The sequence below is a fragment of the Globicephala melas genome, chromosome 15 (genome assembly GCF_963455315.2).
Source record: "Globicephala melas chromosome 15, mGloMel1.2, whole genome shotgun sequence".
Taxonomy (NCBI): domain Eukaryota; kingdom Metazoa; phylum Chordata; class Mammalia; order Artiodactyla; family Delphinidae; genus Globicephala; species Globicephala melas.
In genome coordinates this window covers 6,369,863-6,394,049 of record NC_083328.1, presented here as the reverse complement: position 1 = coordinate 6,394,049, position 24,187 = coordinate 6,369,863, and the positions used below count along the sequence as shown (strand labels likewise).

The 24,187-nt window shown below is 41.5% G+C and overlaps 1 protein-coding gene across 1 annotated transcript in view; it reads right to left on the bottom strand.

The window, feature by feature from the left end:
* Positions 1 to 6,855: 6,855 nt before the first annotated feature.
* Positions 6,856 to 24,187, bottom strand: part of LOC115846856 (cytochrome P450 3A29-like) — a 29,423-nt gene continuing 12,091 nt past the window's right edge. The window contains exons 8-13 of the mRNA XM_030846090.2: positions 21,977 to 22,104; positions 20,810 to 20,876; positions 15,142 to 15,302; positions 12,272 to 12,498; positions 9,669 to 9,831; positions 6,856 to 6,951 (exon numbers count right to left, since the gene is read on the bottom strand). Coding sequence (XP_030701950.2) covers positions 6,856 to 6,951; positions 9,669 to 9,831; positions 12,272 to 12,498; positions 15,142 to 15,302; positions 20,810 to 20,876; positions 21,977 to 22,104 — 842 coding nt within the window. The remainder of the gene's footprint in view (positions 6,952 to 9,668; positions 9,832 to 12,271; positions 12,499 to 15,141; positions 15,303 to 20,809; positions 20,877 to 21,976; positions 22,105 to 24,187) is intronic.

Below are 24,187 nucleotides of genomic sequence, written 5' to 3'. Positions count from 1 at the left end.
CCTGGGTACACACCTGACCTAAGTCAGTTACCCGAGAAGTAGGTCATATCCATGGCATTTTCTATTATACACTGTCATCACTGCCTGTAAGCAAACTTCAAGAGGCATGGGGTCAGAGCATGAGGAATTCTGCTCTTGAGGCATTCTACACCAATTTGCCAGGAACTGAGCAAGCTAGACCACCTACTGCTTTTATAACTTTCTATGCTTTCACCACTGGCCCGAGGGTGAGCCCAGTCAGGGGGTGTAAAGAAGCCAAGGTTCGCTCTTTCATTTAATCAAGATACACACCTCTCCCAAAGTTTGCATTTTGATGATATAATTACCACGCAGCTCTTCTTAAGGTTATCCCGAGATATATTGTACATTGCTACTATCCGAACGGAATATTTTATTTCCTCTACTTGATTATTTTTATAAAAAGAAAAATCATGTATTTTTATATATGTATCTTGAATCAGGAGATTTTACATGAAAGTTTCAGCAATTATACTGTTTCAGTTGATTCCCTGGAGTAGTTTTGGTACAAAAGGATGTACTTTAACCTCTTGTATTTTCCTTTTCTATAAATATGACCCCTTTGGTTCCATGCATTGTTGTGCCGCTCAGAACTTCAATGTTAAATAACAGGAAGGAAAGTGACCAATTTATGTTGTCCACAAATTTACTTGGTGGGGGGTGTTTTCCCTCTCTCATCATTTAATTAGCTTGTCTGTTGGCAAATCCAGAATACTAGCTGTGGTGTGAAAAGTCTCCAGTACAAGACTATTGTCACCTCCCATCATGGGGTCCCACCATCCCACCCTATACTTGCTGTTTTTCAGCCACATTAGACATTTTTTTTTTCAGGTCCCTGAAGAGTGGGGGAAATGTGCTACTTATTTCTGACAAGGAATTCTTCCTCCCTTTATTCAGCTGATACAATCCTTTTCAACTTTCAGAAGTCAATAATAAAACCTGCACACTTTGTGGAAAATTCTCTGACCTCCCAAAGTAATGTTAGATCCTCCCCCACATCTCTGTATAGTGGCCATGGTCCGTGTGGTCAGCTCTCATGTTCATCTCCTCTCCTTGACTCTGAACTAGCAGAGCACAGGCACGATTGAACAATGAGGGGTACCGGAATTTATCCTCAGCACATTGTACAATACAGGCTCACAGCAGCAATACAGGATGTTTTTTCATTTGTGAAATCACAGAAATTATTTCTGAACACTCATTTGTGTTATGAATGGTGCTAGGCATGTGAGAAAGGAAGCAGAATAAGATACAACCTTCAGTGTGATCAGGGTTTGGTTGAGAGTAACATGTACAATAAAACCAAGATACTCATAATACTGTGTATTAAGTTTCCTGGTAGAAACAAACATAGGTCCTTCTGGGATGGTCCTTAAAAATATTTTCTTGAGAAGATAATGCTAAGGGTCAAAAAGATGAGTAGGAATAAACCAAAGAGAAGAGTATCCTTTCATAGGAATATTAATTCATATCCCTTTCATAGGGATTAACTTTAATAGTGAAATTGCTGAGTAAATGAGGGAACTTGAAGATTTCAGTCGTAGTCTAGATCCTTCGCTTTTGGGGGACAAATAAGAATGTAAATGAAAGGGTGAGGAAGGAAATTCCTCCTGATCGGTACCTGTGTGATTGGAAATCTCCTTGTCCGGGCAGCGCATGCAGTCTAAGTAGCAGGCAGCCTGTCCCCACTGGGGAGATTTCCTCCATCCAGGGCCACCGCTTTTGCTGCACGCAGAGCAAGGAGTCTCGAGAAATCAGAGGAAAGTCTTGTTGAAACCTGCACATGTGATCTAGTCCTGTGTAACCAGAGTGTTTCAGGGACAACCAACAAGTTTTATTTTGAAAAAGGAGCCCATTCATTGACTGGATTGGATGCTCTTCTCTACTGCATGACACTAACTCTACCAAATGTTAGGAGCAGTTTTTAAATGGAGCTGATAGGAAGAGGCCTTTAGTAGAAGTCAGTGTCACCTGTGAGCACCTGCCACATACCTGGTGGGAGAGACCCAAGGATTGAGTGGCTGAAGATTACACTGAGCCAGGTTCTCTGTCTGCTTGGCAGAGAAACTGTGGATTATGTAAAAAACAAAACCTCTGAAGTTCTTAAAACTCAACAGAAATGGAAGACATTTCAGCTGTGTTTGTGCGCTTCCTTCTCCCTTTATCCTTTCTCACCTTCAGTTCTTCTGAAAGTCCCCAGGGCTGCCCAACACTGGCCTGAGTGCATGGATCTCATTGGTAAAGTGCAGTAAGTCCCAACTGTCTCTCCTGCCCTCGTTTATTTCCTTGGGAGCTTGTCATGCAGCATGAAATTGCTACCATGATAATTTGTCATCTTTGGGTTCAGGCTTTCTTGAGAAGGCAGCTGTTAAAATCCATAGCTGCCACTGGAAATCGTAATGCATGAAAATATCTATTCTTCCTTCCGCTGATTCAAGTCCAAGTGGGCGTATGCCTTATGCAGGCGTTTTGCTGGTCTAGAAGCCATGCATGCAGGTCGTTTCTTGGAGGCAGTCTCCCAGTGGAGGGAATGAGATAGTCAACCGAGCTCAGTATGGAGCATACCTCTGGAGTCTCTGGGATAATGGAGCCCTACAGAGAGGCGACTAAGGAGAGAAGTGGCTGTAAGCTTCCATACCAACAAAGGACAGACCTGGGAAGCTGGAAGATGATCCCCAGGAAAAGTAGGATGGAAAGTCCTAGGAATTTTGATTTGTCTCTGGCCCCTCATGGTGCCTTGTCTGGGCACCTTTAAGTGGGGTCATGCCACAACCCCCAGTTTACAGATGTAGAAACTGAGGTTCAGGGACTGCAAGTGGCTTCCCAACAGCTATTGATGACAACATGTCATATGTATGCTAACATGAAGGTAGATTGGCAAGTCTTCTGCTCTGAAATGCCAGTATGCAATGTTTGCTGTTTTGTGATAAGGGTCACTATGGGAAATAGTGAGACCTGAGGCTGCAGCAGCAACTTGGTTACAATTCTGACTCCTACCTCCATGGCTATCCCTGCCCAGGAGCTCCCCCATGGGTCTTCAGAACCAAGGACTCTATCTCACCTCACCAGGAATAAAGACAGGTGCAGGTCATGAGGACACTAGGGTCTTGTGTGTAGGATCCACCTCTGTATGTTCCCAACTGAGAGGGACACAAAATATATCCCACATGGGATGACTGGGGTGTCATCTGATAACTTCTGACAACTTAGTTCACTCAACTAAACCCACAGCCTTTCTTATTCTTCTTAAAAACAAAACCCTTGCGGAAAATACAAGCTTTCATCTTCCTCCAAAATATGCACTCGGCTAAGATAATTTTCTCACTAAGCCTTATTTGACCATCACCTGCCCTATTCACCTCAGGACCTGGTCCAGCTGGTTGGAATCTATCCCAATGGCGATAGGCTAGTCATTTCCCTGGAATAAAATGTAGCCAGTGCCACGTCCTAACCAATACAAATGGCCTTACTCTGCACAGGGGAAAAATAGACGGCATGATCTTTGTGTCCCTTCATTCCACAGCAGGGAACACCTAACGTGAAAAGTCTTACCTACTAAGATTGTAAAGGAAGACATGTGTGCCTGAAGGTCACCCCACACCCATGTCTCTCATCTACTCATCTGTGTACTAATGGGCTTGGCATGTACTTTCAAAGCTCTGTTCTCATGCTTAGCGTGCAGATATGACTAAGACCCAGACAGTATTCAGCTGAAGAGAGAGACAAACAGGTAGTTATAGTACAGCCAAGGTGAACTAATTATACAGGTAAGAGAACACAGTTCCCTCATCAGGTGTAAATGGCTTCTCAGTCCTTTGCACTCAAAGTTGAACCTCAAATAGCATTCTGGGCAGCATTAGGCGCAGATATCAGTATAGATGAAGCATCCTGGTCTTATTTTCCTGTCCTTTTATATTGTTAGCCCAAGTAACTCCTCTTCTGGGAAGCCTATCTAGACTTTCACGGCTGAGAGAAGTGCTCAAGGTATGAAGAGGCAGTGTTACTCTGGAAGGATTTGTGCCTCACATTCAAATTTCACAATCTGGAGTGGGCAAACAATGAAAGCAAGATTATGTGTTTGTAACTCTGCTCCTAAGCCCTCATGCTTCTCAGAAGGGAAAAACTTGATCTTGCCATTTGGGGGTAACCAGGTGGTATTTAAGTTTTGGCAGCTGGGAGAGGGAAATAGCCAACTTTTCTTAGTCTCCTGGTTTGCAGGTGGTGCTGAGTGACAGGACATTCTGTCCTGGCCTTAGAGGAGGTGGGCACCTCACCCCAGTGTCACTGTATGTTGGTTGGGATCCATGCCTGCTGTGTTCAGGCCACGTGCCAAGACAAATTATAAAGAAGTCAAAATCCTTGCTCTCATGAAGCCTACACTTAAAAGGGAGAGAAACATAAATAATTTCACAAATATTGAATTATATCTGTGACATGTGCTAGAAAATAAGCTCCTTTAGCATTGATACAGTTGACCTTTCTTTTTTTAAAATTCCATTCTCCTTGAAAGATGTGAAGAGATGAGAATCGACAGTACTTGATGCATTGGAAGCGTGTGACCTTGGGCATCCCTGGGTCTGTTTCCTCATCTGTCTGTGAGGAAAATTGACCAGAATTGACCTATGAGGACCTTATCCAAATTGCGAGACCCCTTGATGGCCTGCTTCTCAACTTCTGTGACCCTGCCCCCTCCTTTATTCTCTTTCCCTTACATGCCATTGAGGGTCCCCAGGTCCCCCAGCCTAGTCAGGAACCAAGAGTTCCTAAGGGCAAGATGGAGAGCCAAGATGGAATAGGATGGACCTGGGAGAAGACAACCAACCATTTAGGTCTTGAGCTCTAAATTCTAGAGTGGTTTCTCAACTGGGGCTTCAGAGAGAGACACATCACACCACACACACACACACACACACACACACACACACACATGCACACCCCCCCACACACACACACACAGAGCAAGACCTAACCTCAGGCAAGGAGAGATAAATTTCTTGTTCTGAATAGTTGGCCTACATTAAGTGATTCAATCCATCCAACAACCCCATGAGATAGGTATTGTATGGTTCCTATTTTAAAGATGAGCAACAAACGGGGGCACAGAATGGTTGAGTGACCCTCCAAGCACTCATCACCAATTCCTACAGAGCTGGGATTCAGATTCAGTTCATCTAGGTTTAGAACCTGAAGTCTTTACTGTCGCTAGTCTCAGCTTTGCCCTGGAATTAGTGGGGGAACTAGCTCTAGAGCCCAGGTCTTCTGAGAGGGTAGTGACCAGTGTTCTGCCCCGACACAGAGACGAGGTAAGTCTCCCTAGCAAGCCCGTCGATGAGAACTGGGGTGAGGTAGGAGGATATGCTCTCTGCCCCACATGCAGTGCACCACGGAGAAAGCCCCCTATCCTGAGGCAGAAGCACTTCCCTAGACTTCACAGCAAGGGGAAGAGGAGGAGGTCTTCTCATGGCTGCTCAGTTTCTACTCCATCCTGGAGGGTCTCTTTCTTGATAAACTAACCACTAACATCTCTACCACCCTGTACACTTGATAAAGTTCTTTCATATCTCTCTTAATCGATCCTCAGGAAAACTCTGTGAGATAAGCAGTGTTGGGATTATTTACATCCCACTTTACAGGTGTGGAAACAGAAGTTCAGTATGGGAAAGAGTTCTGCCCAAGCAATTCAACCATGAATCCACTCATGCCAGGCTGCTGTTCCTATGGACACTTTCCCCTCCCTACTCAGTCTCTGACTTGGAGTCACTGTGCCTCCCTTCTCTGCCCCCACCCTGCATTGTGTGCCTGCCTACCTTCTGTCACCCCACCCCCCAATGACTTTAGGACTGGATTATCCAGGAAGGGAAGGCAAGGCAGGAGAGGAAAAATGGAGGGAGGGGGCAGAAAAGGGAAAGGAAGAGCCCTGGGCAGCTTCTGATACCAACTGAAACTGATCAGTGCTTGTAGCCTTTCTGCCTGAAAAACTGACCAATTAACCGTCTTTTATTCCACATTCACTGTGGTTAAGACAGTTGGGAGTTGAGGATGGAATGCAAAGAGGTGTGAAAAACATCTTTCCTGCCTTCCAGAAACATCAGGGGAGATGAGATGAAAACATTAAATCAAACAAATAATATAAGTTTCTCAGTTGAGTGTTACAAAAAAAATGTGCTCCAAAAAAGGTAGGTATAAACTACGAATATACTTTCTAAGCAATAGGCAAAGTCGCAGTGGATTGGCTCTTACCTATTGAATAGGAGTCAAATTGGAGTTTTGATAAAGGCCCCAACCAACCAGTGATTTTGATGGTCAAAAGCAAGTAGTCACTGAATCTCCCTGATTCAGTTGCATACATTCCCCCCCTAATGTGCACAAAGGCATCAGATTATACTTTTGTAAAGAGATGTTTATTGACTTTCTCAATATAATATTTAATTTAGAATATTCAAAATAAAATCTGTGATATGAACGTCACTACTTCAGTCATCACGATCATTCTTATTTTCATTAGAGCTTGTGAGAAACTTTCATTCTGATCAGTGCTCAGGAGGAGTAGATGGTCCTAAGTGGGGTGTGGTGGGGTGGAGATAGTTCTGTGAGAACCAGATAAGCTGAGTTTGCATATCTGGCATTTATTAATCACCTCTTTTATATGACACAATATATAACACTCCAGGTAGACAGTGAGAAAGCTAAATGAATGTGCAGAGTCTCTAGTCATCCATCAATCGCAGGAGGGGAATCCAATATTCATTTCTGTGTTTTATCACAAAGTAAATCAAGGCCTCTGTTGTCCTGGGACGCAGCTTCCTTGAAGAACAAAGCGCAAGTCCTTAGGGAAAGTCAGGCTCCAGTTAAGGTCCCATCTCTGGGCTCAACCTTTAGAATAATGGGTTTTTCTAGTTGAAGAAGTACCTGACGCCTTAATTTCAGGTGCCTCTGCAACAGTTAAACAAACATGTGAGAATCGAATAATGAAGCAAGGCCAGCAAGAGAAACAAAGTATTGATATATAAGATACATTATGGACAATAATGCTTTACAAACATATAACAGCTAGTTTTAGCATCGTATACCTTTGATTCTTTTCTAAAAACTACAAATTCCATGTATTTAATAGCTACAGGGATGGTGAGCTTATCTGTTTTTCATAGGGTGAACTTTAATAGTCGTGTCTTTCAAGGAACTGGCCACATTTATGTATAAACTATATGGAGTAAAATTGTTTGCCGCATTCCCTTATTATCTTTTTTATTAAATTAAAATTTCCACCTATTGAGACATAACTGTCTTACAGGCGTGCATAAGTTTAAGGTGCACAGCATAATGATTTGACGTACATATATGGTGAAATTATCACCACAGTAAGTTTCATTAACATCCATCAGCTCATGGATACGAAGAAAAAATATTGTTTCCTTCAGGTGATAGCTCTCAGGATCTACTCTCTTAACAGCTTTCCTGTACACCATACAGAAAGGTTAATAGAGCCATCGTGTTGTACGTGGCATCTCTAGTACTTATGTATCTTATAAATGGAAGTTGGTAGCTTCATCCAATCTACCCTCCTTATCTTTGATTGTTTATACTTATTCTTTAAGTTATGTCAAGACGAGATAGTGAAAGCATTCATCCGTCATTCTTTCCACGAAATATCTATTGAGTGCTTATTTCATACCAGGCTAGAGACAAAAATCTGGTTGGCTTGTGTTCTTTTTTTGATTTAAATTTTAGGTACAAAGGATGAGGTTTTTAAATTTACCAGATTCTTAGGCATTATGGCCAACTATCTTGAGCCATGTAAAGATAATTTTGTGTCCATTGAAACTTGCAAGGTAATCCTAGTAGGAATCACACGTTAGTTACATCGGCCTTCCTCAGCTTCTGCAGAGTCCAGTCACCTCTCCCAGTAGAACCCATCCAGTTTCATGACCGGAAGAGGTCGTTGTGAAGCATTATGCCTGTTTTTTTTGTTTTGTTTTTTTAACATTTCCTGTCTCCCAAATGCAGTGCAAATGGTGAACTTCTGACGACCTACAGTGTTTGTTCCAGTACTTTTAGCCCTTTTCTCACCCAGTCACTCCTTCAGTGTTGGGGGAACCAACAGAGTGACCTTCTAATCTCAGTTGACTGAAGGGCAAACAAATTGTCATGGAGGAGAGAAGCCCCAGCCTGTGGATGGCTGGGTGGAGCTTCAGGGAGTATCTGCCCTTCCCAGGTGCGCCAGAGGCTCCCTTTCTCTCAGGGCTGAGTCCCCTGTCTGTACACACCTACAGGACGGCCACACAGACTCCCACAAGTAAAACGGAAACCGTCTCTATCCTCCTCTTCCCTGAGAAAGCCTACCCAAGGGGAGGAGCTGCTGGTTAAATGTGTGACTCCTAGAAATAAGCCTTCTTATAGGGCCGTGTTTGAGACGAAAAAATGGTAACTGTTCTTTGTGTGCTTCAGGAGAGATTCCAGATCTTTCTATAAATGTAACACCTTGTTATTTTAAAATTTCAAATGACATGCATATATGTCCCCCGCAGATAGACATACACACGTACACCAGGCATGTACACAAATGTCATTTGTTAAATTTCAGAAGTTCAAATGGTTCACAATTTGTATCCAAGAACTCTAATCAACGGCACATCTAACTCCCTAAGCATTTGCTGGGTGACTGGGAGGCGTCGTTCAGAGTTTACGAAAGGAATAAAATGAGAGGCTACAGTTCAAGACGTTCATAGGTATAAAGAAAACATAGGAACCAAACTGGGTGGTTCCATGACAAAGTGTTAAGTTAGGTCGTGGGAACCGTGATGCCAGCCTGTGGTGACTGATACAGAGCAGAGGGGAGAGTGGGCTGTGGACTGGGTGGGGGAGGCTCCATGAAGGGGCTCAGGATTGAACTAGAACTTGAAGGGGGAAGAACAGAATCGGGGGGGTGGTGGGCGGGGAAGAGCACACACAGAGTTATTATTAGAATGTAAAGGGAGCCCATCTTGATGGCAGCAGGACCCCTGGAAGGTGAGGGGGCTGTGGGAGTCCTTCACATCTGGCAGAAATGCTTTCCATCAGGGGTTCTCACTGTGGCTGCACAGGAGAATCAGTGGGGCCGCTTTGAATGCCACACTCCAGGTGAATTATTTTAGAAAGTCTGAGATGACTTAGGCATCAGGGCTTTTTTAAAGCTCCCCATCAATTTCATTATACAAGCAGAGGCTGAGAACCACTGCCAGGAGAGCTTCTGTAAGTTCTGGTGGAGAAGAGCATCACTGAAGAGGCATGACTTTTCAGTGTGTGCTCTCATGGCGGTGCACACACTTCCCCTTCCTTCCGGTGGACTTGAAATGAAATTTAAAACATGGCTGAGGTTCAAAAGACTGCCAAGAATCATGTCATGCTAACTGCATTGACTCTAGATGACCTTTATGGTTGGGTCATTACAAAGCCACAGGCTTAGCCATCCAGAGCCGAAGGACACTTAAAGGTCACAGATGGCTCCAAATACATTCATGTCCAATATGACAAATTATTCCTTAAATAGAACACATTCATATATGTGTGTGTATGTGTGTGTGTGTGCATCAATATATATGATATCTATCTATCTATATCAGTTTTAAAAACTCACAATAAACACAATTAATGCAGCTAGGTAACTGTCTGACCTGTGTTTCTTTGCAAGGTTTGAAGGAGAGGTTCTGCAGGACTTTGATAACAGCAAGTTTCATGTTCATGATACCAAGTCTCATACCAATGCAGTTTCGGGGTCCAGTTCCAAAAGGCATGTATGTGTAAGGATTTCTGCTCTCCTTGTTCTCCTTACTGAACCTGGTTCCACAACAGTAAATGAAACAAATTAATGAAACAGAAAACCCACAAGAGCTCAAAGTCTGAGGCTTAACTTAAACACTCAACTAGTAGCATTAGGGATGCCTGTGTGAGCTAGTCATTGAATCCTGCTGTGGTGATTTTGCTATGAGAAAGGTAAACTCCAGATCCTTCCCATTCCCCGGACCCTATAGGAGCTTTCAGTCCTGTTGAGGAGATGAGATGAATGCTGTTTAAAAACAAATTTCTCTCTAAACACTAAATTTACATTCAGGCAGTGAGATGTTCATGCTCTGAACTGCTTGAAGGAAACGTGGGTTCCTGCCTCCACGCACACTTATGTCGGTCATGTGCTCATGGGGGAAGGCAGCAGGAGAATCAGCTCCCAGGATTTAAATTGTCATTTCCCCCTTGTATTCCCTTCCTTCCCGTCCCCTTGTGTCTGTCTGTCTGTCTGTCTCCCCCACAGCACAGAATGCTTAGGTCACATTTCCATAACTATATGACGCTACTATAGAATAACCACTGATTTCCTTGTCTATCTGTTCCACTAGCCTATAAATTCCTTGATGGTTAGACCTCTGTTTTATTCAACTTTGACTCCTCAGTATTTGAATATATTAAGGAAAAATATGGAATTGTGGAAAGTGATAATAGCATTGCGATTATGTATATTTTAAAGAGTCCCTACTTTGCAAAACATTTTGGAATATTTACAGACACTGTGACCTCAAATAATATGGGTAGATGGAGGAGGGTAGCAGTAGCATGTGGATGGAGCAGAGACATGGGATGGTTGTTGGGCAGGGAATGGGCACATACAGATACATCAAAAGTCTTCCACAGGCTAGTGCCTATAGAATATACTTGTGCATACGCCAAAAATTCTCCATGATAGGCTTTTTTGTAAACATTTGGATTTCTCGCTGCCTGGCCGAGTCCCTGACACGCAGGTGAGGACTAACTCTCTGCTTGACGACTGAATGAATCAAAAACGAACTGGGAGATGAGGATTGACATAAATACACTACCATGTGTAAAACAGATAGCTAGTGGCAACCCGCGGTATAGCACAGGGAGCTCAGCTCTGTGCTCTGTGATGACCTAGATGGGTGGGATGGGGGGGAGGGAGGTCCAAGAGGGAGGGGATATAGGTATACATACAGCTGATTCACTTTGCTGTACAGCAGAAACTAACACAACATTGTAAAGCAACTATACGCCAATAAAAAATAAATAAAGTGAACCAAAATGAACAACAGCAAAAAAGAAATAACGGTCAGTGGTCTCTGGTCTTAGGCTCGTGAAGCTGCAGGAGAGGGAGCTACTGAGCTTCAGGGAAACACAGAGGTTCCCTGGGCCAGAAAACAGAGGACTTGGTCCACTCCAACTTCCTGTTTCAAGAAGTGCTATGTGTAGAGGTGATGCTGGCACTCAGGACACTAGGGCGAACGAGATAAAGTCCTTGCCATCAGGGAGCTTATAGTCAGGGGCTCATAAAAGTCTAGATCCCAGCTAGTGCCCTAAAATATTCATCTCAAATTTTCTCACTGTACAATAAGTGGGAAAGCATCCACTCTTTCCAGAGTCCAATCTGTACCAAAGCCAGACCTTGACTCTGAATTCCCAAAGAGGATGCTCAACCCCTCCAAGGAGGAAATCTCAGACGTCTAGAGAGCAGAGGACTTCTCTTTGGAAGGTCACCAAGTACTGAGGTAGAAGGGACTGGCCCAGGTGTGCAGCCACAGACAGAACCAGGGCACCTGTGTGTACCTCGGTCCTCAGGCTGCCTGAACCACCAGGGATGAGACCTCTAGGTCCCCAGCCTGCACTCTCACAATAACGCTAGAGGAAATGTAGCCAGTGTTTAAAGAAATGGAAATGTGGGAACATTAGTGATGAATTCAAAGAGCTAAGGAGAAGGGACAGAAAAACTTAAAGGAAATAAAAGGCCTATACACCTAAAATAAGATAGTGGTTATGTAAATTACGGCATATGCATATAATCACTTATATAATTATATATAGAGAGAGATAGCTAGATAGATAGATACACACACAAATTCACATAGAATGTTGTTTATAGTTTACTGTGAAATCAAGTAAGCAGTTCAAAACCAAATTAAATATACTACCATTCTAGTTTAAAAAATCTATATATGCCTAGACAAATGTCCATGCGGACATACATCACATTATCAATGAGGCTTATCTTAAGGTATTAGGAATGTAGACAGCTATAATTCTTTTTTCTAGTCCACAGTTTGTAAAATTTGATTCGCACAATGATCACTCTTATATTAAGAAAAAACATCAAACACTAAAAAGAGGCACAAATAAATGATGGTACAATCGCTCATTTGTCTCCTACAGTAAGAGGCGTCTAATATGCTGGAACCACTCTGGATCAGAGAGGGTTCCCTTCCCTGGGTTCTCCTACCTTTCAGGACGGAACTCCTCAGGCTCTGGCCAGTGTTCCGGATCTCTGTGAATAGTGAAGAGTGGCACCATCACCACTGTCCCTTTGGGAATCAACACCCCATGGACTTCCACATCTTTCTTACAGACTCTCTCAAGTCTAGCAGTAAGTGGGAATAATCTGAGAGATTCATTCAACACCATGTCAAGATATTCCATCTGTTCCAGGGACTCATAGGTGGGAGGTGCCTGGAAGAAAGAAATAGATTTTGATAAATTGAGATGGGGATCAAACTTCAACTCAGTCTAAATAGTCCTATTGAAATGGTAGGAGCTCCAGAGAATAATTTCAACTGGTAAAGGACCTTAACATTTATAGATGTTATAATATCTATCATGTCGTTTGACCTGCTCAGTGGCCCACTGAGATGTGTGGAGTGGTTATGACTATACGAGAACATTGGGACAATCCCCTAAACAGGGCCTGAAATCCCGCACGTTATCATCTAGTGTATTTTCTTTCTCACGAGAACAAACATGACCAATAGACTATGACCCTTAGTCTCAAGTGAAATGTGCAAAGTCACTGTTTCCTTTCAAAAGAGAGGCCACACATCTGTACCAAGGGAAGAAATGTATAAGTGCAAATCCTCTACTCAACATAAAATTTTTACCTGAGAAATCTCGTTTACTCATTCTTTTGACTATACCTATAAAATCTGAAAATACTTTATGATGTTAAAACTCTATAAATAATTTAGGGAGAAACGAGTTCCTTTCTAAACCAAATACAAAAACAAAGAGCAAGATTGGGTGCTACAAGGAACACAATTTCAGATCCAGGGAAAGTTACAAGAGGATGAGAACCCTACCCTCAGCCACAGCCTCTGCTGCTGGAACAGTCTCCTATGGTCCCTTCAGGGGTGACTGTTAAGGTCTGAAGGTCTAAACAAACCACTCCAGCCCCAGAGGCCAGCTCTCCTCACACCACAAAGAATTCCACTCTTGGCAGAGATCTGAGACCAGTGGGGGTGACACGTGGCTGTCACGTGGGGTTATATTTAAGGGGCAACATTGTAGAGGGTAAGAGTTGGCTCAGGAGACAGACACCCTGGCACATAGGTTGGCGTTTTCACCACTAGGTACACGACTAGTATGTGAAAGTACTTCATCTCTCTGTCGCTCAGCTTTCTGAAACGTTACATGGAGATAATTAGAGTTGACACTTCATAGGCTTGTGTGGCAGACACACTCACTGCTCACCCAGTATCCACGTAGTCCCTGCATTTCCCAGCCCACTTGAAGTTACAGGAAACCAGCTTTGCCAATGGGCTGTGAACGGAGGCGATTATGTCAGTTCGGGGACAAATCATTTGAAAAGCCAGTGAGCAACGCTCGAGTCCCTTATTCCCCAGACAACAGGAAGTCCTCATGTTCCAGATAAGGCAGCTACAGGAAGGTGGAGCCTCTTAGCCTGTATCCCCGAGTAACGCTGTGGAGCAGAGCTGCCCTCTCCCATCCTCCACTAACAATCCATGTTGGTCATGTAGATGTGGGTTAGAAGTAAACCTTTGCTATGAAAGCTCTGAGATTTGAGGGCTCATCTGCTACTGAGGCATAACTTAGCCTCTCCTGACTTATACAGAATTTTATGAAGATTAAATTCGTTTATAAATAGCATCTAGAACAGACACATATAGTAAAAAAGCAAATGTTGGCCAATACTGTCCTTGTCATTGTATTATTATAAAAGAGGAAGAAGACAATGCTTTAGCAATTCTCTCTTGCCTGGTGACCATCTTACTACAATGAAAAGAATTGCAATATGTGATTTACCAGAGAAGACAGATCATCTCTAATTTAGTTAGGCACTACAATCCATCCTTACCTTATATTTGAAGGACCCAGGACCCTGAAAGGTGATAAAATTTGTCCAAAACCACAGCCAGGACTCAAACTCACGTCCTCTGTTTCCTACTTTAAGCCCTTTGTTGTTACGAGGCCCCTCCTAGTCTGCAGTGTACCCAGGGCGGTAGACTGAATTAATGGTCCCAGTTCTCCAGCCCTTCCTGGGTCCATGCCCTTTGCCACCTACCTTTGTGGTTCCCTCCCATCCTGACTCTGGGGTTGGCCAGGTGGTTTGCTTTACACCAGTGGAAATCTGGCTAAGTGTGATGCTAGGAGAGGTTTGAAAATCACCCATATGGTTGGACTTTTGGTTCTTGCCATCTACCATTGCCTTGAGAAGTAGACACGTGGAGATCGAGAGGCAGGAGAAGCAAGTGTGGAGTTGAGTCAGCCTAGCCAGCTTAGACGAGGCCAGCCTAGATCAGCCAAGAGCCAGACCAAGCAAGTCCAGCCGATATCAGCAGATAACTGTGTGGGCACTAGAGCAATAGATGCTTACTGTTAGATGCCACTGAGGTTTTGTGATTTATTTTATTTTTTTTTTGTGGTACGCGGGCCTCTCCTATTGCGGAGCACAGGCTCCAGACGCGCAGACTCAGCGGCCGTGGCTCACGGGCCCAGCCGCTCCGCGGTATGTGGGATCTTCCCGGACCGGGGCATGAACCCGTGTCCCCTGCCTTGGCAGGCGGACTCTCAACCACTGCGCCACCAGGGAAGCCCCGAGGTTTTGTGATCTTTATGTGGCATTATTGTGATAACTGATATGCCAGGACCAGCACTTGTTTCAAACCACTTATATTTCTGTCAGTAGTACGCATTATCTACGTTTTCCCCCTTTGTGCTTGACTCTTGAGGTCTTTCCTAAATAGCACAAGTGAAAACTTTGATACTTATGCTTTTTGCAAAAATCTCCTGAGAAGTGGCAAGGAGACATTCGTGCTAAGGCTTCACTTTCCCCCTCCCTCTGCAGGTATCATCACTCACCTTACTGGGGAGAGCTGCGTCAATCTCTTCCTGCAGCTTCTGCTGGATGTCAGGGTGAGTGGCCAATTCATAGAAAAGGAAGGAGAGAGCCTCAGCAGTGGGCTCATAGCCACCAAAAATAAAGATAATACCTTGGGCCACCATTTCTGGGTCAGACAGAGCTAAAAGGGGAGGAGAGACATTGTAGGTAAAGCATGTCAATATAAAACATCACAGGTTAGAGGATGAGAAATCCCAATGAGACTCCCAAATCCCTAGGGAAAAAAATGGAAAAGCAATTCAGAGCAAAACTGGGAGTGGTTTGCACTCTCATGTCTGTTTTACAGAGCCAGAAACAGGCAAAACTTTTCTTAATCCACTTTTTCCTCAAGGTCTGTACTATACTTGGCCCTCTGCTCCTGGTTATGCCACAGTCTCCACCAACACAGCTGAGTAATTTCAAGACACAGCATTTCTGTCTAACACGCACAGCATTATCAGTATGCCCCTTGGAGAATCCTAAATGCACTTTAGCTATAAACAGTATGGGGTAGCCATGTTTTTCCTTTAAAAAATTATATTATTCTAGCTAAAGTATAACATGAATTTTTTTGAGAAAGTTTGCAATACTAAGGCTGTACTGTAGGGAAAATTAATAGAAGACTTGGGGCACAAGTCTTCAAATGGATGATCACAGATATACAGAAACTACAGGAAAAAAAAAAAGCTAGAAGAGTGCTGATTGATCCTAGTCTAATCAATGGCATTAAAATAGCAGAAGAAAGAATGTGTCCTTAGAAGGGCATTGGCCAGCATACAATATAGAAAAATAGGACCCAGGGAGTGGAATTAGCAATGCTTATTCAATCATGACCTGAATGTCATCTTCCTCAGTACAAGCCCCCTCTCTTTGCTCTCCCTTGTGCTCAGCAAACAGCCCTTGTGATTACAAATTGGTCTCCATTTTTATTTTCTCCTGAGAAAATCCAAGCATGGTCAGGCTCCAATCTATTTGATGGGACTATACTAGATACTTAGAACACTCAGATCAACATGGTACCTGCCCAATCATGTAATTCACAACTAAAACAATACAAAATGTGTGGAAGAAAGATCTACAGAGTTCTGATTTCCCCATGATGATTTCTGTGAAGCAGTTGTGGGTAAATTCAACTATCAAATTCTTTGCCTCCAGTTAGCATAAACCCTAGGATACTAAAAGTTTAGAGCTGTACTGTCTAATATGTGGCTATTTAATTTAAATTTTAATTGATTAAAATTAAGTACAATTTAACATTTAGTTCTTCTGTGGCATTACCCATATGTTCAATAGCCACATGTCTAGTGATTACTGTATTGAACAGTGCAGATATAGAATATTTCCTACGGAAATTTGTATTGGACCACGTAGTTAGATAGATGTCAGATAGATAAGTAGATAGATAGATAGACAGATAGATAGACAGGGACATAGTTGTGGATATATTTATAGTGGTGTGCTAGAGTCATCTCATCCCTCTCTCAAGAATCAATCTGTAAAAATCTAACAATATTGTGAGATGGTTGTCAAACCATTGGTATCTTGAAATTAACCAAGTGTGAGTATTCATATCATGGAAATAAACTAAAAACGAGGGCATTCTTGTTTTAAAGAGACGTTCTGTTTACATCACTGGTTATGAGTAGATATAGAAATACTTGGGGCTCCCCTGGTGGCACAGTGGTTAAGAGTCCACCTGCCAATGCAGGGGACATGGGTTCGAGCCCTGGTCCAGGAAGATCCCACATGCCGCAGAGCAACTAAGTCCATGTGCCACAACTACTGAGCCCGTGCCACAACTACTGAAGCCTGTGCACCTAGACCCCGTGCTCCACAACAAGAGAAGCCACCGCAGTGAGAAGCCCGTGCACCGCAATGAAGAGTAGGCCCCGTTCGCTACAACTAGAGAAAGCCCAGGCGCAACGACAAAGACCCAACGCAGCCAAAAATAAATAAATAAAATAAATTTAAAAAACCAAGCAAACAAAAAAAAGAAATACTTATGTTCATCAGTCTTGTGTAAATATATTTGATGATATGTTTGATGGTCTTATCTTTGCCACCGAAAGGATGTAGAAGCAAAGAAACCATAGTAGAAATGAACACTCCTAGATCCCAGGTTTTGATTTCTAAATACACTTTCTCACTAAAGGAAACCAGAGCTCCTTTCAGGACTAGTTAAGGGAAACAGAATAGATACCTGGAATGTCCTGCATCAGAATAGAGACACAGATGTAGAGAATGGACATGTGGACACAGGGGGAAAGGGGAGGGTGGGACAAATTGGGAGATTAGGTTTGACATAAATACACTACCATATGTAAAATAGATAGCTAGCGGGACCCTGCAGTATAGCACAGGGAGCTCAGCTTGGTGCTCTGTGATGACCTAGTTGGGCGGGATGGTGGGGGATGGGAAGGACATCCAAGAGGGAGGGGATATATGTATACATATAGCTGATTCACTTCATTGTACAGCAGAAACTAACACAATATTGTAAAGCAACTATATTCCAATAAAAAAAAAGAAAGCGAGGAAGTTCTCAGAAAATGATACTCTATATACTATAATGGTGGATACACGTCATTGTACATTTGTCAAAACCCATAAAAAGGACAATACCAAGAATGAACACTAATGTAAACTATGGACTTTTGGTGGTAATAATATGTCAGTGTAGGTTCATTGACTGTAACAATTGTACTTTGATGTGATCTTTTGATAGTGGAAGAGGCTGTGTGTAGGTGGGGGGAGGATGTATGTTTGAAATCTCTGTACTTTCCCCTCAATTTTGCTGTGAACCAAACTGCTCTAAGAATAGTCTAGTGGAAAAAAAAACGATTTAAGAATAAAAAAAGAAATAAAACAGGATACAGGAGCCTACTTAAAAGGGATCCAGTGGGCAAACCTGAGAGAATTTTAGAATCAAAGTTAAAAATGATATGAGAATAAACTAATGATGAAAGATCTGAAAGTGAAATTAAGAAAACACTCTCATTTACCATTGCAACAAAAAGAATAAAATATCTAGGAATAAACCTACCTAAGGAGACAAAAAACCTGTATGCAGAAAATTATAAGACACTGATGAAAGAAATTAAAGATGATACAAATAGATGGAGAGATATACCATGTTCTTGGATTGGAAGACTCAACATTGTGAAAATGACTCTACTACCCAAAGCAATCTACAGATTTAATGCAATCCCTATCAAACTACCAATGGCATTTTTCACAGAACTAGAACAAAAAATTTCACAATTTGTATGGAAACACAAAAGACCCCGAATAGCCAAAGCAATCTTGAGAACAAAAAACGGAGCTGGAAGAATCAGGCTCCCTGACTTCAGACTATACTACAAAGCTACAGTAATCAAGACAGTATGGTACTGGCACAAACACAGGAATATAGATCAATGGAACAGGATAGAAAGCCCAGAGATAAACCCACGCACCTATGGTCAACTAATCTATGACAAAGGAGGCAAGGATATACAATGGAGAAAAGACAGCCTCTTCAATAAGTGGTGCTGGGAAAACTGTACAGGTACATGTAAAAGTATGACATTAGAACACTCCCTAACACTATACACAAAAATAAACTCAAAATGGATTAAAGACCTAAATGTAAGGCCAGACACTATCAAACTCTTAGAGGAAAACATAGGCAGAACACTCTATGACATCAATCACAGCAAGATCCTTTTTGACCCACCTCCTAGAGAAATGGAAATAAAAACAAAAATAAACAAATGGGACCTAATGAAACTTCAAAGCTTTTGCACAGCAAAGGAAACCATAAACAAGACCAAAAGACAACCCTCAGAATGGGAGAAAATATTTGCAAATGAAGCAACTGACAAAGGATTAATCTCCAAAATTTACAAGCAGCTCATGCAGCTCAATGTCAAAAAAACAAACAACCCAATCCAAAAATGGGCAGAAGACCTAAATAGACATTTCTCCAAAGAAGATATATAGATTGCCAACAAACACATGAAAGAATGCTCAACATCATTAATCATTAGAGAAATGCAAATCAAAACTACAATGAGATATCATCTCACACTGGTCAGAATGGCCATCATCAAAAAATCTACAAACAATAAATGCTGGAGAGGGTGTGGGGAAAAGGGAACACTCTTGCACTGTTGGTGGCAATGTAAATTGATACAGCCACTATGGAGAACAGTATGGAGGTTCCTTAAAAAATTAAAAATAGAACTACCATATGACCCAGCAATCCCACTACTGGGCATATACCTTGAGAAAACCATAATTCAAAAAGAGTCATGTACCACAATGTTCATTGTAGCCCTATTTACAATAGCCAGGACATGGAAGCAACCTAAGTGTCCATCGACAGATGAATGGATAAAGAAGATGTGGCACATATATACCATGGAGTATTACTCAGCCATAAAAAGAAATGAAATTGAGTTATTTGTAGTGAGGTGGATGGACCTAGAGTCTGTCATACAGAGTGAAGTAAGTCAGAAAGAGAAAAACAAATACCGTATGCTAACACATATATATGGAATCTAAGGAAAGAAAAAAAAAAGCTCATGAAGAGCCTAGGGGCAAGATGGGAATAAAGACACAGACCTACTAGAGAATGGACTTGAGGATACGGGGAGGGGGAAGGGTAAGCTGGGACGAAGTAAGAAAGTGGCATGGACATATATACACTACCAAACATAAAATAGATAGCTAGTGGGAAGCAGCCGCATAGCACAGGGAGATCAGCTCGGTGCTTTGTGTCTACCTAGAGGGGTGGGATAGGGAGGGTGGGAGGGAGGGAGATGCAAGAGGGAAGAAATATGGGAACATATGTATATGTATAACTGATTCACTTTGTTATAAAGCAGAAACTAACACACCATTGTAAAGCAATTATACTCCAATAAAGATGTTAAAAAAATGATATGAGAGTAAATTACACATGAGAACGTACTGATATAGATAAATAAATAAATGATGGGGGAGAATGGAAAGCTCTCCCTTAAAATAGAACATCAACTGATAAATACAGAAGAATGATGAAATTACAAATTCATTTTGCAAACATCACAGTAATGAAGTTTTCAGTCAAAAACCATCCATGGATGGTAAAACTAGTGGGTGACAATTTGAAGAGGAACACTATATTTCCAGTCTCAAAGGTTTCTCCCACCAGCTGCTTGTTAATGACAAAGGAAAAAACTGAACTTTACAGTAGACTAAGCTAGTGAACACAACTTTAACCAAGTGTTCCAAGTTAAGGTCATCAACACTGGGGCAATGTTCCTCCTGATGGGATGAAGTCTTGATGCAAATTTCCAGGCAGAGGTTCTGACTCATTGGGTCCAGAGGAGCCTGAGAATTGACATTGGAAACAAGCTCCCCAGAGGTTCGGCTGTAGGTGATCCACAGACCATGACTGACTGATGGGCATGACATCCTTGTTACACTTGCCCTTCGAGCTCTGAACAAGGTTGTGCCTGCGTACACCTATGAAGTATCTCTTGCTACCATTCCTGTCTGACCACGTGTCTTCCTTCAATTTGGCAAAAATCTCCAGCTGCCTGGAAAACTTCCTGCACATTTTTAGAACCACACCCTAGCTCTGCACCTCCCCACAGTGGCCCCTCGTAAGCTCTCCCTGGTTACCTTTACGGGTGTCCACATCTTTGGAATTCTGAGAGTTAATCATCAGCTGAAGAAGATCCACTCGGTGCTAGAAGCAGAAAGAGAAATGTCAATGGCAGAAAGTTACTTGTGAAGACAGAAATAAATCAGGAGTGCATATTTCACACCTCTTCCCTGAGAATACGACCCCTTAAAGAGCAGAAGGCTGACGAGTACTGACTAAGTCCTCAGTGACCAAAACATCCACCTACAAATCTTGGAGAGCATGATGTTTCCCTGAGAGAAACCCAGCCATCATGTCCATCTGCTTTTTGGTCCTCACTCTCTCTGATCTTTGGTTTCTCTGGTTTTTGAAACAGCTTCTTAACCAAAGAGTTACCTGCTCTCTCTCCTGTCACACCTGTTTGCTCAGGAGAGCAAGAAGAAAAAACCTCAATCTTTTTTTCCCTCCAGCTTTAATTCTTAAGGAACAGCCACATAAATTAATACCCAGACATTTGCAGAGTTCACTGGCAGCTTGTGTAGAAGCACCTTCAAGAGCCCCATCCTTCCAGATTGCTACACAGCTTTCAGTGCTTTCCTGGGATGCCCAGCCCTGTCCCCCTGACCTGCAGACATCCTTGTGCTGGCCTCCAGGCCTCATGAGGCAAAGCTGGCTTAACCAGCTTGCAGCCTCATTGCCAGCAGAAGACCCCTGCCCACTCCAGCCTATGAGAGGGCTCAAATTTAACACAGACTACACTCCGCCAGGTGCCTGATGAGGCATTCCATTGGAAAATCTATAAAATAGGAGGATCGGATTTGAAGTGATTCTTTGCCAATCTAATATTTGGTGAAATATGAGTAAAATCACTTATAAACAGTAATTTTTATCCTTTGACAATTTATTGAAGGGAAATGGTAAAGTCTTAACTCAACAGTATTTATGCAGTGATATACTAATTGGCACACCTATTTTAAACTTAAACATTTCTCTCTGACTCATTTTCTTATCTTCTTCCCCAAAGAACTTACCCCCAAAGGTAAATTACATATTTATTTACCCCCAAAGTTTAGAACTCTTCTACTCTAAAATCTGTAGTTCTCTACCTACCTTTAAAAATGCTGAGATGTGCATAAGTCGTGTGTATACAGCTCAATAAATTACCAAAAGGTGAACACCCTCATGTCACCACCACCAGATTTTACCGTTTCTTTATCTTTGAGGCGACTTTCTTTCATCCTTTTTATAGATTTTGTGATAAAATTCACAGCATTTTTTGGAAACACAGAGAGATTTAATATTTCAAAGACTGGACGAAGGAACGGAAAAAGTGCTGTAAGGGAAAAGATAAAAGGAAAGCAGAGTAAAAATGCAAAATTTACCTGGAGCAATTATAATTTGCACTACCAATCAGAGAGTAAGAGACACCAGGGTTCTCAATCAGGATCAGTCCCTCTATGACCTTTGCTCAGACTTCCAAGCCAAGGCCTGAGCAAGGGCAAGTCCACATATAGGGGTCATCACTATAGTAGTGAGATCAGTGGTCCTCCCTCTATCTTTCACACGACCAGAGGAACAGGATTACATTTTGGACTTCATTGACTTTTATCTACTGAACTACAGTTTCTTTGGATAAAACAGACCATAGTCTGCTACTTCAATTAATCATGGTGTTCAAAAAAATAATGGGATAGATTTAATACAGTGTATGTCTTTCAACCATAATGGAATGTAATTTGAAATCAATAATAGAAAGAAAATTGGGAAACTCACAAATGTGTGGAAATTAAACAATACACTCCTAAATAACCAATGGGTTGTAGAAGAAATCAAAAGGGCAATCAGGAATTACTTTGAAGTGAATAAAAATGAAGTCAAGACATACCAAAACCGATGGAATGTTGCAAAGGGAGTGCTCAGAGAGAAATGTATGGCTTTATTTACCTACATTTTAAAAGAACAAAAATTTCCTATCAATAACCTAATAATTTTCCACCTTAACATTCTGAAAAAAGAGGAGCAAACAAAAACTAAAGCAAACAGAAGGAAGAAAATAATAAAGATGAGAGCCGAAACTAATGAACTAGAGAATAAAAAAACAATAGAGGAAAATCAATGAAACAAAAGGTTGATTCTTTTAAAAGAACTTTTTCGCTAGATTGACCAAGAGAAAAAGACAAAAGACAAATTGCCCCTGTCGAAACTAAAGAAGGGAGACTACCACTCACATTAAACAAATGAGAAGGACTATAAAGGACACCATAAACAACTCTATGCCAATAAATACGATAACTTAGATAAAATGGATACAGAAACAGATGAAAAAAAAAAAAATAGACAATCTGAATAGACCTGTAAGAAGTACAAAGTTTTAGTTAGTAATCAAGAGAAAAACAACAATTTGACAAAGAAAAGCTCAGGTCCACATGGTTTCAATGGGGAATACTACCAAATATTTAAAGAAGGATTACAACAATTTTTCACAAACTCTTCTGAAAAATAGAAGAGGATGAAACACTTTCAAACTCATTCTATATGGCCAGTATTAATCTGATACAAAAACCAGGCAAAGATAGCATAGGAAAAGGAAACTACAGACCAACATATCTTATGAACATGGATGCACAAATCCTCAACAAATGAATCCAGCAAAATATAAAAAGAGGTATACACCACAACAAAGGGGGGTTTAATTCAAGGAATGCAAGGTTGTGTAATACACAGTTTCAATAGCATAAAGAACAAAACCATATGACCATCTAAATATACAGTAAAAGCAACTGACAAAATCCAACACACTCCTGTGATAATAACACTCAGCAAAAAGGAACAGAAGGGAATTTCCTCAACCTGATGAAGGCCATCTACAAAAACCCACATATAACGCAATACTTAATCGTCAAAGACTGGATGATTTCCTCTAAGTTTAAGAGCAAGACAAGGAAGCTTCTCTCACCACTTCTTCTCGACATTGTACTAGAGGTCCTAGCCAGGAGAATTAGGGAAGAAAAAGAAATAAAACGTATCCATATAGGAAATGAAGATGTAAACGATCTCTATCATAAGATAACATAATCTTGTATATAGAAAATTATAAAGACTCCACTAAAAACTTATTAGAACTAATTAACAAGTTCAGCAGGGTTTCAGGATACAAGACCAATACACAAAAATCAATTGTATTTCTATACCTTGCAATAAGTAATCCAAAAGTGAAATTAAGAAAATAACTCCATTTATAATAAAGTAAAAAATAGAATACTTAGGAATAAGTTAACAAAAAAGTGCAAAATTTCTGCTCTGAAAACCACAACATTGTTGGAATAAAGATCGAAGTAAATGAAAAACATTCCATGTTCATGTATCAGGATTTAATATTTAACATTTGCTATCTTGACTTAACATTGTCAAGATAG